A 13863-nucleotide genomic window follows, 5' to 3' on the forward strand; every position below is an offset into this window, starting at 1 on the left:
CTCCGCCACAGCAGCTGCCGTCCTGCCTCGTTAATTATTCACGCTGGCGGGAGGTCATTAGCACCGATGGGTGTGAGATGCAGATCAGGACGCTTGCATTCAGCCGTCCCTCAGCCCGGGGCTGTCACAGGCCTGCGCGCCAGACGGGGCTGCCCAGGGCCCCCGACATCTGCTGGGAACAAAGAGAACAGATTTCCGCCCGCGAGGAGGCGCCTGGGAGGACTCCCCAAACCCGGTCCACGTGCCCGCATGAAGGCCCGCCCGCGCCGCACGGAGGACGGACTGTGAGTGCGCGGCGCTGTGCCTGGGCGCTCCCTGCGGGCGGCTCCTCACCCCGGGGGTCGGGGTCCTGGGATGGCTTGCTTCCTGCCGGGGCAGGGGGACGGGCGGGCCTGTGAATGACCCGACACCCAATGCCGCCGCCGCGCACAGGGAAAGGCAAGTGCGTGCTGGAGGACGGCTCCGGCGGCTCTGGAATAGAGGCCCCCCCCCGCCCCCCAGGCAGCTCTCCGGTGCTGGTGCTGGGCCTCCAGGTGCCGGCACGTCCCGCCACGTGGGACAGAGACGCTCACAGGCACTTCGAACCCAAAGCAGAGCGGCCATTGCCGGAAAGGCAGGCACTGCCCCCGCTGGCGATGGCGAGTGATGTGGCTGCAGAGGCGGGATCATGCGGATTCCAAGTGATTATTCTTAAACTGATTCTTAGAGAGGGGGGAGGGAGAGGGGGAGGGAGAGGGAGGGAGAGAGAACATCCGTTTGTTGTTACACTTATTTACGCATTCTTTTTTTATTGATTTCAGAGAGGAAGGGAGAGAGAGAGAAACATCCATGACAAGGGAGAATCATCATTGACCGGCTGCCTCCTGCACACCCCACACTGGGGATCGAGCCCGCAACCTGGGCCTGTGCCCTGACCGGAAACCGAACCGTGACCTCCGGGTTCCTAGGTCGATGCTCACCCACTGAGTCCGATGCATTCGTTTTTCACTCTCGGATGCACCCTGGCCGGGAATTGAACCCGCAACCTCGGCGTACGGGGTCGGCGCCACCCCCCCTGGGGCCGAGCCGCCCGGCAGGGCCGGCGGCCTGTATTTCGTCAGCCGGGAAGCACGGTCAGGAGTGAAAGCCCCCGAGGGTGGCTTTGGGGTCAGGTCCGGGGACCCTGTTGGCTCCGCCCACGTCCTGACCGTGGGCCCCGCCTCCCGTCTGTGATGGGGGTGCGCAGGTGAGCCTCAGTGACCGTCCCGCAGGGAACGCTGCCCAGCCTCTGGGAAGCTCCTGGGACCCAGGCTGCGTCACGCGGCGTGGGACAGACCGCCCGACGGCGCGCTCCGCTCAGGGCCACGGGACGCGCACGGCACATCCGGCAGCCGCGCCCGGTCCTCAGGCCGCTGGGTGCAGCCGTGTGTACGCGGGCGCCCGGTTAAATGAGTTTCAGGTGCATGAGGAAGGAGAAGTTGTGTGAAACAGAATTACATCCCCGGTCCCGTCCGGGCAATGTCTGTCGGTAACGGACGTACAAGCGCGTCCGTCCGTCCACGGCTCGGTGTGGCTGCCTTTCCCGGGAACGGGCGAGCCGGAGCCAGCCTGCCCTCTCTCCGCCCGTGAGCCCCTCGCCCAGCGCTCGCCTCCGCCCCCCCTGCCCCCCTTCGCGGACCCGCGTTATTGTTGACATCACGAACACGGCACCTCTTTCAGGAGCCGTATCGTTCTGGACGGGCGGCATCTCTAGGTGGTGCCACGTTGAGTCCATCGGTGCAAAGCAATGGCTCTCGCCGCGAGCAGGATGGCGGCGGCGGGCTCTGCAGGCGTCTCCCTCCCTCGGCCTGGCAGCCCCGCGGGTGTGCTGAGAAGCCCTCAGGTGGGCACCATCCGGAGGCCGGCCGAGGCACCGGAGGGGAGACTTCATCGAGGGGAACGAAGGTGGTGATCCTCTGACCTGCTCACACGTGTGCTCACGCGTGTGCTCCCGGGGCCTCGCCTCCCATATCAGAGCAGGTGTCACCACTGGCACTCTCCTGAGACTAAGACCCGAACGCCTACTCTGAGGGCAGAGCGTGGGCTCCAGGACCGCGACGACCGTGTGGCACAACTGCCGAACCGCAGGCGCCGGCACACGGGCAGCGTGCAAAGGCAGGGGGGCCGGGCGGCCGCGGAGAGGAGGAGACGGCCGCGGAGAATTTCACGCAGCCTGGCCGGCGGGGCCCAGGGGCAGAGCGGCGGCCTAGGAACCAGGAGGTCAGGGTTCGATTCCCGGTCAGGGCACAAGCCTGGGGTGCGGGCTCGATCCCCAGTGTGGGGCGTACAAGAGGCAGCCGATCCGTGATTCTCTCTCATCATTGATGTTTCTCTCTCTCTCTCTCTCCCTCTCCCTTCCTCTCTGACATCAATAAAAATATATATTTTTAAAAAAATAACTTTACATACACTTGTGATATCATCAGGTCTCAGAAACACGCGTGTTCTCAGCTGAAAGAGATGATGCTCTGGAACGATCCGGCCCCTGCACACGAGCCGTTCTCCGGATTGGCACCAACGCTAATAAGCAAGTTCCTTTCTCCCCCGTCAACTCATGCTCGGGCATTTCTTTCCGTCTGTGTGCGGGTGATGGACTCTTATCCGGTTTGGCAGGAAGAAGAAGCCGCAAGCCTGGAGGACTGCCTGGAAGAGGGGGTGTTTCCCAGTGCCTGCTGGGAGCGTCCGACCCAGGCCCTCCCCCTGCAGGACCCGGGTCGGACCCATGGACTGCTTCTCCCCGCACAGCCGTGCCTGTGAAATGGAGGCGGCGGGCCAGTTCCCGAGTCAGAAAGGGATGGGGAGGGGGGGGCCGTAACTGGCTACTCTCCGCGCTGAGTCCGGTTCGCTCTGGCGAGTGTTGCCAAGACCCGCCCTCACCTCCCGCCACCGAGGCTGCTTGTACGCCGGCCCCTCCGCGGACCCGCCTCACCGCAGCACGCCGTGTGCTGGTCCTCGAGCTCGTGTTACCTCATAAACAGTCATCGCACCCGCTTCGCTTTCCAGCACGGAGAGGGCTCCGCAGACGTGTGCACACGCCTTCAGCATCCAGTCTGTGCAGAAAACATCCTCTCCGTTTTAACCTCATGTCCCCCAGTGACATTGGGGAAAACGAAATGGAACAAAATGAGAAGTAAAATCCGACAAACTAAAGTCCAACTACCGACCAAAGTCACAACAGGCCTGGAGGTGCCCGGCCAGGGGACAGGCTTGCTGGCCTCACAGATAGTGACCCTCGGGGGCTGTGGGGCAGGATCAGTCCCTGCCTCGTCCGGCCAACACGCCCGAGGAAGAGACTATGCAGATCTTATCAGTAAAATCATGTTGGGGGACCTATAAATGAACCTCTATAAACCCACGTATTTTATTTATTTACAGAAACAACAGGATGGGACGCTAAGCAAAGATGGCAGCAATGGAGCCTGCGGCTTTAAAGCAACGAACACGAAGCCACGCCCCCCCACTCACGGCCCCTCGCTGATGGAACATGTTCGGGATCTTCCTCCACATCCTCATGTCTCCCCCAAACCGCTGTGACTCGATGTAGATAATAGTCCTGCTTAGATCGGTTTTGATATGAACCCACTGGCTCTCCAGCGAATACTTTCGTTTTTCCAACTAAAACTTTAAAAAATATCTTTGTAGCACCGTGACCAGACGTGGGGGGGGGCGGGTCACCCTAGTGGCAGAGCCGGGGAGGAGAGGCTGTCGGAGGGGGGACGGCTTTACACGTGTGGCTGTGATCAAACCCCTCACATCGCTCCCCGAGGTCAGTCTCCTCCCGCCCGGGACGGGGCCCCGATCGGACGCGGACAACTTCCCGCCAGACCTCATCGATCCATGGACACACGCCCCAGGTCAGAGAGTAGTTCTCAGGCTCTGGAGTGTGTATGTGTGTGTGTGTGTGTGTGTGTGTGCGTGCGCGTGTACATGCGTGAGCATGTGCGTGCATGCACGTTTGTGTGGGCATGTGTGTTTTGGTGTGCATGTGTGTGTGCGTGCGTGCATGTGTGTGTGTGCGTGCATGCGCGTGTGTGTGCGCATGTGTGTGTGTGTGCATGTGTGCGTGTGCGTGTATGTGTGTGTGTGTGGCTTTACTTCTCCCCAAACTCTTTTGTCAAAGCCTTTCTCCGTGTCTGGTTCCCAGGAGAAAAGTTGTTCTGGTTCTGAAGGCAACTCAGGTGCCCCTGAGACGACAAACGGTGAGTGTGGCCGTCCGGGCACTTTGTAAGAACCGTGACCTTGTCCTGCGTTTCTGTTTTCCTGTCTCCCCCGCACCATCCAACATAGGGTCTCAATTAATGGTTTTTTTAAAAATATATTTTATTGATTTTTTACAGAGAGGAAGGGAGAGGGATAGAGAGTTAGAAACATCGATCAGCTGCCTCCTGCACACCTCCTACTGGGGATGTGCCCGCAACCAAGGTACATGCCCTTGACCGGAATCGAACCCGGGACCCCTCAGTCCGCAGGCCGACGCTCTATCCACTGGGCCACACCGGTCAGGGTTCAATTACTGTTTGCTGAAAGAACATAAATGTGTATCGAGGCGACCACGGGAAGGAACGCGACGTAACCAGATTTGCCGAGTCTGAGGCCCTCTGCCGGGGGAGGGACTGAGGGCGGAGAGATGGCCGTCCTGGCCCACCGGCCGGGACCGTCCCCACGCACAGCCTCCTGGGAGCGGCTCCCCGGGAATTCTGAACGCGGGAGCCCGGCAGGTCCTTCGCAGCTGCTGACGGGAGGCCGCTGGCCTTCAGCAGTCACCCCGGCTGCCCGCTGCTCCCCGCCCCCCCCCCCCCCGTCCCGGGCCACAGCCCGTCTCTGCCCGGGCCCCACGTGCACGCAGCTCTCCCCACGCTGACCCTTCAATGGGCCGTGGGGAAGGGAGTGGGTGCCGAGCGCACAGCCGCTGTAAACATCCCCCCCACCCAATCCCTTAAAGAGGATCCCCTGTAAACAAACAGTCTAGAGCCACAGAGCGAGGCCGCCGCCTTGACGCCGCCCCAATTCAGGAAGAACATCCTTTGCAAGAAATCTGTGAGTGGGGGCCGGGGGGAGGGGTGTGGGGGGGGCACACACGCCATCGCCCCCCCCCCCCCGGGGCGTGACATCTGCCGGAGTTTCTCCTGTCAGTGTGATGGGGTCTGGGCTGGAGCCGGGCCTGCTGTCCTGAGATTCCCAACATAATCTCGTGTCTGTTGGTCGCCCCGTCCGCGCGCATTCACAGGCACAGACCGGAGGCAGGAAACCTGGGGTCTGCTGCGCGCCCATAAATCAGCGTCCGCGCCGCCTCGGCATACAAATGCGATTGAACCTGACGCCGGGCTGTGCAGGATCGGGTTCCAAGGGGAGGGAGGCCGTGGCAGCGTCCTATGGCGATGCGTTTCCCGCTTAACCCCCTGAGTCCCGGGTTCCCTCCGCCCGGAGGCCCCGGGAGACCGGGAAATGCACGGAAGAGGCCGCCTACTCCTCGCAGCAGAGAAATCGCTCCTCGCTGGCGTGTCCGGGCAAGGGGACGGGGCGGGGGCTGGGACAGCACTGGGGATGGGGGGACCTCGGATCCCCGTGTTTCTGAGCTGGGAGTGACGGCAGAGACCGCCTGCCCCAGGCGCTCCGTCTCTGCGTGCCTTGGTGCCCGCTCTGGTCAGCGGGCCGGGGGCCGGGGGAGAGGGGGGCGACAGTCTGCACTTTTTTAAAAGTGTGTTTTTATTGGTTTCAGAGAGGAAGGGAGAGGGAGAGGGAGAAACATCCATGATGAGAGAGAAGCACGGACCGGCTGCCTCCTGCACGCCCCACTGGGGATCAAGCCCACAACCCGGGCCTGTGCCCTGACCGGGAATCGAACCCTGACCTCCTGGTTCCTAGGTCGACACTCAGCCCCTGAGCCAGGCCGCCCGACAGTCTGCGTTCCTAATGAGCTCCCGGTGAAGCCACACCGCACAGCCGGGCAGGTGGCCGCGTCCTGAACGCGGGAAATCGTCGGATGAACTGATGGGCTTGCGTCTCCTCCCGGGGTCGCAGGTCGGTTCTCCTGGGAGGGGCCTGGGGCTGGGTTTTCGCCGTCCATCGCTGACGGACCAACCGATCCGGGGGCAGGTGGACGCGTGGAGGTGCCGCCACCGAAACTCTCACGTGGACATGGACGTGGACGTGGACTCCTCGGGAGGGAGGGCGCAGGACCGCCAGGCCATCCAGCAGGCGGCAGGACGGATGCCCGTGGGTCGCAGCCGGGCCGCGAAGTGTCCGGATGGCCCACGCAGGTCCCCAGCGAGGACGTTCCAGCTCTTTCCTAGGGAAACCGTGGAGAGCAGAGCTGTGCCTTCAGATACCAGCCCCACGGAGGAGCCGCGTGGGGAAGGCGCCTGCCACCCACCCCCACCCCCCGCGCTCCCACTGGCTCTGAGGTCCCCTTACCGACACGCCAGCTCTCAGCTTCGACGTCCCCTCTCCCGGACGGACCCCCGGCGGCTCCCCCACCTCGGCAGCCTCCCAAGACCCAGCCGGCGCCCCCAGGACCCTCCCCGCACCCACAGCCCCTCTGCCCCGTGGCCCTCTGGACCCACGCAGGCCTGCCAATCACGCGGCCGCTCCCGGGCAGGTCAAGGGGCAGAGAGGGCGCCACCTCCGCTCTCCTCGACGCCAGTGGCCGGCGGGCAGGCTCCTCCCCGGAAACGGGCGCTGAGCAGGCGAGCAGCACGGGTGTCTGCGTCCTGGAGGTTCGTGCCCACGGGAGGCGGAGACTGTGAGGAACGCAACCGAGCGTCCTGTGTACCCCGGTTTCCTTTGGGGGACAGAAGGCACACCTACGCTCACTTTCAAGGAAATGGAAAAAAATTAGAAGTCACAGTACTTTAAAACGGAGAACGAGAGCTAGCCCGGCCGGCGTGGCTCAGTGGCTGAGCGTCGACCTGAAGACTGAAGGGTCCCGGGTTCGATTCCCGGTCAGGGCTCGTGCCCGGGTTCCAGGCTCCATCCCCAGTGGCGGGCGTGCAGGAGGCAGCGATCCGTGACTCTCTCTCGTCATTGATGTTTCCCTCTCTCTCCCTCTCCCTTCCTCTCTGAAATCAATAAAAAATATTTTAAATAATAATAATAAATAAAATAAAAAAGGAAAACTTTAAAACAACGTATCCAGCCTTCCGATGGCCTGCCAGGGAGTAACCAGCAGGAAGCATGATGCTTAGAATCGGCGGAGAGCTGCACGCGCCCAGCTGGAGGCCGGGGGTCATGCTGGCGAGGTCACCCCGTCCCGTCTCCAGGCCTCGCCCCAGAAGGAAACCTTCCGCCCTGCGCATTTGGCCCAAAGTGCTGGTGTCTGGGCGTTCCTGGCAATTTGGCCGAAACGTGGAGGAAGGAGCTGGGTGCACGGACGTGCCTGTTGCACAAGGTCATTCGCCCGAGAAGCCTTTGCGGACGCCCCCACGTCGGCGTGTGGAGCCGTGGCCCCGGTCCAGGACGCACGGAGCTCAGGCAGTCGTTGGAAGTGTCTCGGTTTTAGTTGAAATGAGTTGGATTTACACGTTTTCAGTGTGGCACGTGGTGCCTCTCACGTTGTGACGTGGCGATGAAGGACGGAGGCGGATGAACAGAACCCGAGTCCCTCCCACGCCCACGAGAAGTGAAGCCGGAGGGATGGACTGAAGGTTCCTCGGGCGGATGGAGAGCCAGCAGCTTGTTCCAGGGCAGCTTGTTCCAGGGCAGCTTGGGGAGCACGGCTGAGCTTGAGGGAGAGTCGGGGCAGTTTGGGGAGCAGGGCTGAGCTTGAGGGAGAGTCGGGGCAGTTTGGGGAGCAGGGCTGAGCTTGAGGGAGAGTCCGGGGCAGCTTGGGGAGCAGGGCTGAGCTTGAGGGAGAGTCGGGGCAGTTTGGGGAGCAGGGCTGAGCTTGAGGGAGAGTCGGGGCAGATTGGGGAGCAGGGCTGAGCTTGAGGGAGAGTCGGGGCAGATTGGGGAGCAGGGCTGAGCTTGAGGGAGAGTCGGGGCAGTTTGGGGAGCAGGGCTGAGCTTGAGGGAGAGCCCGGGGCAGATTGGGGAGCACGGCTGAGCTTGAGGGAGAGCCCGGGGCAGATTGGGGAGCAGGGCTGAGCTTGAGGGAGAGTCGGGGCAGTTTGGGGAGCAGGGCTGAGCTTGAGGGAGAGCCCAGGGCAGATTGGGGAGCACGGCTGAGCTTGAGGGAGAGTCCAGCGCAGTCGCCCCAGCCCTCAGGCTCCTCAGTACAGCCAATGAGATAGCGGCCGGCCTCGTCCCCACAGCCCAGGGAGGGTGGGCCGGGGCGGCCCCGCCTTGCTCTCTTGTTGTGGTGGTTTTGGGGTTGGAGTTGGTCTGGCCTGGTCATCCAGTGAGGGTTTTAGACACAGAAATGCATCGAATGTCATTTCTCAAGTTCTCAGTGGCTCCTTCCTCCTTCAGCCAGACCCTAAGAACGGGGCCACGGTCCCTGCCCCCAGCCCTCAGGCCTCGGCACCCGCAGGGTTAACGCCGCCCCCTCTGCCCAGAGGCTGGATGATCCCTCCGGCACATCTGTCCCAGCCAATCCCCGCACAGCGCTGACGGCGGGCGGGGCGGGGCTGTGCCAGGCGCCTTTCCCTGCTTCTCAATGCACACACACACATGCACACACGCACATACATGCACACACACGCTCACGTGCATGCACACACGTGCACAAACGCACATGCACACACAATGAGACAGGAAAGCAAAGTCTCCCTTTGAAAAATAAGCGCTGGGCGCTGGGCGTCCTCCCCTGAGCCTGCCCGTGGGGGCAGGGACCCCGTGTCTCCGTCCTCCGAGCAGGACCCTCGCTGTGGGGCATGAAGGCCCAGGCGCTGCCGGGTCCCTGCTGCTGCGGGAGCTGAGCACCAGGCAGGAGGCGTCTGCTCCCAGCACTGGGCCCGATCAGAGGCCTCAGTGCTCACGGCCCGTCCTCCATCCTGTGCGGGGCCGGGGAGGACCCCGGCAGATGGCGGGCTGGTCTCTCCCTCCCCCTCCCTCCCTCTCTCTCTCTCTCTTTCCCCTCCCCCTTCCTCTCCCCCTCCTCTCTCCCTCTCCTCTCCCCCTCCCTCTGCCCCCTCTTCTCAACCTCGGACCTGGTCAGGGTCTCGAGGAGGCCTGCCCACCCTGCCCCGGGCTGTGCACATCCATCTCCTGGGCTGTTTACATCGTCCGTCTTGTGGGGTAAATACAGGGTCTGGGACCCGCCGTCAGCCCCTGAGAAGGAGGCTTTCCATCCCGCTCCGGTCAGGGCGCTCTCGCTGGGCGGAGTCTCCATTGACGGGTTTGGAAATGCTAACGGGGAACTTTTTTTTCACATTTATGGTGTCTTTCCCCCCCCCCCCCCCCATGGAGGGACTCAGGAAAACTGCTGGGCTATTAACCAAACCAACTCTGGGGCCTCCCCTCCCCCCCCACCCCAGAGCTGAGCGGGTGGGGAGCTGGAGCACAAAACATGGAGAAGTCATTCAGTGTATTGGGGAAAGCGTCACAAGACTACGTTTGCGCTGGCCCATCAGCCTGCGTGTGTGCATGTGTGTGTGAGTGTGTGTGAGAGTGTGTGTGTGTCTGTGTGTGTGTATGTGTGTGTATGTGTGAGTGTGTGTGTGAGTGCGTGAGTGTATGTGTGTGTGAGTGTGTGTGTATGTGTGTGTGTGAGTGTGTGTGTGTATGTGTGTGTGTGTGAGTGTGTGTGTGTGAGTGTTTGTATGTGTGTGGGGTGGTGATGAGAATGGTGCTATGATATTGTCATCTGGAAATGAGAGACTCAGGCACAATGACTTTGCAAATCTGGGCCACACCAAAGCATCCCCCTTACACTTGAAAGCATGTAAAATGGAAACAAAATGTAGCAAGAAAATACTTACAGAAACCACTCCCTCCAGTTTATAAATTAAAAAAGAAGAAACAATTTAGAAAACAAAGTCAAGAGAAGAGGGCTCAGGAGTGGAGACCTGCTGGGCTGGCTTCCGATTTCCCCCGACTCCATCCCACCCCGGAGCTGAGGGGTCAGCGGTAAAGTGGGCGTGGCTGGTGAGTGACTCTCCGCAGATCCACGCCATCTAATGTCGGCCTCCACTCTGAGAGAGCACGTGATTATTTTCAAACTAGCCCGGTGCATGAAATCCGTGCACGGGTAGGGTCCCGAGGCGTGGCCGGTGATCAGGGCCCATCGGGGCCTTCTCGCTGCCGGCCGGGCCCTCCTTCATTCTGTGCTGCCCCCTGGTGGTCAGTGCACGTCATGGCAATGATCGAACTCCAGGTCTCCCGGTCGAACTCCCGAGGGGACACTTTGCATATTAGCCTTTTATATATAGATCCTCCTCAAGCTCTGTTTTTCGGTTTCCTTTCCTGTGGTATGTGGTACACACACGCACACACACATACACATGCACACACACACACACACACACACCCCACAGTGACAACAGGAGTCGACCGCACGGCGCACCACCCGTTTCCCCTGTGAAGCTCAGGCTCTGTTTGGATGCGTGGAAAGCAAGGACCCAGAGCCCCAGGAAGCACACGCCGGGCCACGCGGTGGGGACCTCGCGGGCCCTCTCGCCGGGCCGGTGGCTGTCCGCATGGACACACGGTTCACTGCACAGAGACCCTCCGTTCCTCTCCCTGGACTGGAAGCGGGGTGACTGGGTAACGGAACATTCTAGCAAGCAGCCAGGCTCCATTCATCCACGACGGACTTCCCCTTGTGAAAACGTCCGTCCTGCCGGCTCCACGGGACACACCCCGGCCTTCAGGATGGGGCTCAGAATGGACCCCGGGCTCCCTCCTTGGCCGGGACAGCCTCCATCCCTGGACTCGGGGCTTCCTGGCTCGGACGCCGGGAAAGCCTGGGAGAGAGCGCACGCTGAGAACACGTGGAGGAAGGCAGGAGAGGCAGGAAACACTGGATGCGCTCCTGGGAAGGGACAGAATTGATGAGAGAGAGAAACCGAATTCCAACATCTACAAAAACCTACCGCCAACAGCATCCTTAATGGTGAGCAACTCAGTGTCCCCCCGAGACCAAAACCGAACGCGATGTCCCCCTCGCCGTCCCCTTTCCACGTCCACCAGGAGTCCTGCCGGTGGCAATGCGACAGGAAAAGGGACGGAAATGTGCACAGACTGCGAGGGAGACGCTGCATCGTCCACGGACGACATGATGGTCCCTCCTGCGCGTCTAAGTGGCGCTGGTAGGGGGTGCCCGCGTCCCCAGCATCGCCTGGGAGCAGCCCGGGAGCTGGGGGCGGCCTGACAGGTAACGCAGTCAGCTTCTCTCTGCTGCATTCAGAGTGTGTGCACACACGTGTGCTTTGTATGCAGGCATATGCATGTGTGCTTATATGTGCATTGGAACCCTTGTGCATTGTATGTACTGTGTGCTCATGTATCCACATGTATGCTTTATGTGCATGTGCGTACATATGCATGTGCGTGCATGCACTTGTGTGTTTTATATGCATGTGTGCGTACATATGCATGTGTGCATGCTTGTGTGTGCACATCTGTGCTTTATATGCATGTGTGTGTACATATGCAGGTGTGCGTGCTTGTGTATGCACGTGTGTGCACTTGTGTGTTTTATATGCATGTATGCGTACATGTGCATGTGTGTGCGTTGTGTGCACGTGTGTGCTTGTGAGCATGCACACCGCTTTACCAAGGCTCTAGTCATTAGCAGAGAGCTTTAAGATCTACTAAGACACAGAATGGCTTTCAAACCTTTGACATTAAAATGTTCCATAATCACCTCCATTAGCAAAACCAGGGAAGCCTGGCTTCGGTGTAAAGCACAAAGTTAATTTGCCTCCTCCCCGCCCTCGCCTCGCCTCGCCCTCCAGTCATGGCCGTGTGCCTAAAATACCCCAGGCCTTTGCGATCTCAGGGAGGCGGTTAGTGGCGTTGTTTTGGCTTCGCCGTAAGAAAAAAGCTCCAGATCTCACGGTGCCCAGCGCAAGCCCTTCACACCACGGCGGACGGCACACGTAGGAAAACACACACGGAAGCGGGTTGCGTGGGAGGCCGGCTTCGTGCACGTCGGGAGGCGTTCGCCAGAGAAGGAAACCTCAGCCCAAGACGCCAGCCCCGGGGGGCGAGCACTGGGACGCCTTGCACGTGACAAAGAGCACACACATGCAATTCCCTGGCTTCGGGCAGAGGCACGAGCGCTGGTCAGCCATGCGTTGGGTGGTCTGGTTGACCAGATCTCTCTGGTGACTCTGGATTCTAGAACCGTCTATGCTCTGATGGTCTTTGAGAGCCGTGCCTCCTGTCCCCCTCTGCCTAGGCCCCACAGGCAGGTGGCCCCTGTGGATGAACAAGGAGGCCGGGGGGAGGGGGGGCAGAGATAACGTTGCCCGAATCTCCATGCGTCGGATGCCGGCTGCCCCTTCCTGGCCTTAGTGAGCCCAGGACGGGGTGAGGTCTCGTCGCAGCTGCTCGGGGAGTACCAGCTGCTGAGTCGAGGCCTCGGCTGTTCTCGGGAAAGGTTTGTAAAATGCCGTTTGCTGTCTCGCCCGCTCACTCCCTCTCCGTGTGCGTCTCAGGTCTCAGCACAGACACCCCACCCGTCCTCGGCGCCCTTCCCGAGCTGTTCTTCCTGCTGCCGGTGCCCTCGAGCTCTCCCTCTCAAGGAACTCTTACTTTTCTCTAAAACTCACTCCCCGGCGGGGGGGAGGGGGGAGGGGGAGGGGGGAGGAGGACGTCTCCCAGCACCGCCCCTGACCTTCTCCGCCTTCTGCCCTCTCTCCTGGGCTCTCAGCACCTGGACCACTGCTGCTGATTCTCACCTGTCTGCCTGCCCCCCCCCCCCCCCCCCCGCCCAGCCCCGACTGACTGCGGCATGCCCTTTGACCTCTGAGACCCTGGCCCGTCCTCCTATGCTGCGTGCTGTCCCTCCCACGCCTCTGGCTAACGTCAGCTCCTGAGCAGCCTCCGTCAACGTGGGCGTCTGTCCGTGCCGCCGGGGTGAAGGCCTGCTGCCGGGGGACGGGATGCTGGGGGAGGCTCCTGAGAACCACGGGACGGGACGGCGGGCGGTGTTTGAGGAAGGGGCGTGGCGTGCTGCAGCCGGCTCTCTCTTGTTGGTACAGGACGTCAGCCGCACTCAGGCTGACCAGGTTCCTGTAGACGGTTCCTCAGGAAGGATCTCGAATCCTGGAGAGCGTGGCGTGTGGGAACCTGCACGTGTGTCTCCTATGACCTCTCACCGTCAGGTTAGGAAGAGCCTCCAAGCCGGACGCGCCGACCACAGCCCGCCCCCGGGTCCTGCTCTATGAGACCCTCTGGAAGGCGCTGACGGCGGCGCTCAGAGCCTCCGGGCGAGGGAACGCGGGGGACCCGCCGTTTTCCGGGGACCTGCGGCACTCGGCCTGTCTGACGCAGCAGCCCCTGAAGCACCTCGGTGACAGCGCCGAACGGGCTCGCAGCCGTCACTCGCCCACAGGGGCCTCCGCGTTGTCGGCGGGGCGCGGACCGGCGGCGACAGGAATAAGGATTCATGTCTGCAGATTCTTTTACGTCTGGAAAGTGCACCGTGTGGTCATCAACACTGACTTCATCCCCTTCCCCGTGTGTGCCTGGGGGGGGGGGCACCTGTGCACCCCGCTGAGGGCCGGGCAGTCCGTCCCCAACCCGCTCTGTCTGTGCTGGTTCTGGGGGCGCAGACGGCAGCAACCTCACGGGCGGCGTGGCCAGCATCTCCGTGGGACCGACGCCAGGCAGGGCCATCCTGCTGTGTCCTGGTCCACAGTCACCCCTGACGATTCCCAATTTCTGTCCCGAGAGGTGCCAGGGACGAGGCCCGTTCTGATCACCCCGGGACGCCCCGACATGGGTCCGACCCGATCCAAC

At 61.7% G+C, this 13863-nt stretch overlaps 1 protein-coding gene across 1 annotated transcript in view; it reads left to right on the top strand.

Moving 5' to 3' along the window:
* Nucleotides 1-413: 413 nt before the first annotated feature.
* RSAD2 (radical S-adenosyl methionine domain containing 2) overlaps nt 414-13863 on the top strand; it is a gene marked incomplete at its 5' end in the record, with an annotated part of 22482 nt that continues 9032 nt past the window's right edge. The window contains 3 exons of the mRNA XM_079791587.1: nt 414-533; nt 6115-6257; nt 13227-13414. Of these exons, the coding sequence (XP_079647713.1) occupies nt 414-533; nt 6115-6257; nt 13227-13414 (451 nt within the window). The remainder of the gene's footprint in view (nt 534-6114; nt 6258-13226; nt 13415-13863) is intronic.

This window comes from Cnephaeus nilssonii, assembly GCF_951640355.1.
Source record: "Cnephaeus nilssonii genome assembly, chromosome: 15".
NCBI lineage: Eukaryota > Metazoa > Chordata > Mammalia > Chiroptera > Vespertilionidae > Cnephaeus > Cnephaeus nilssonii.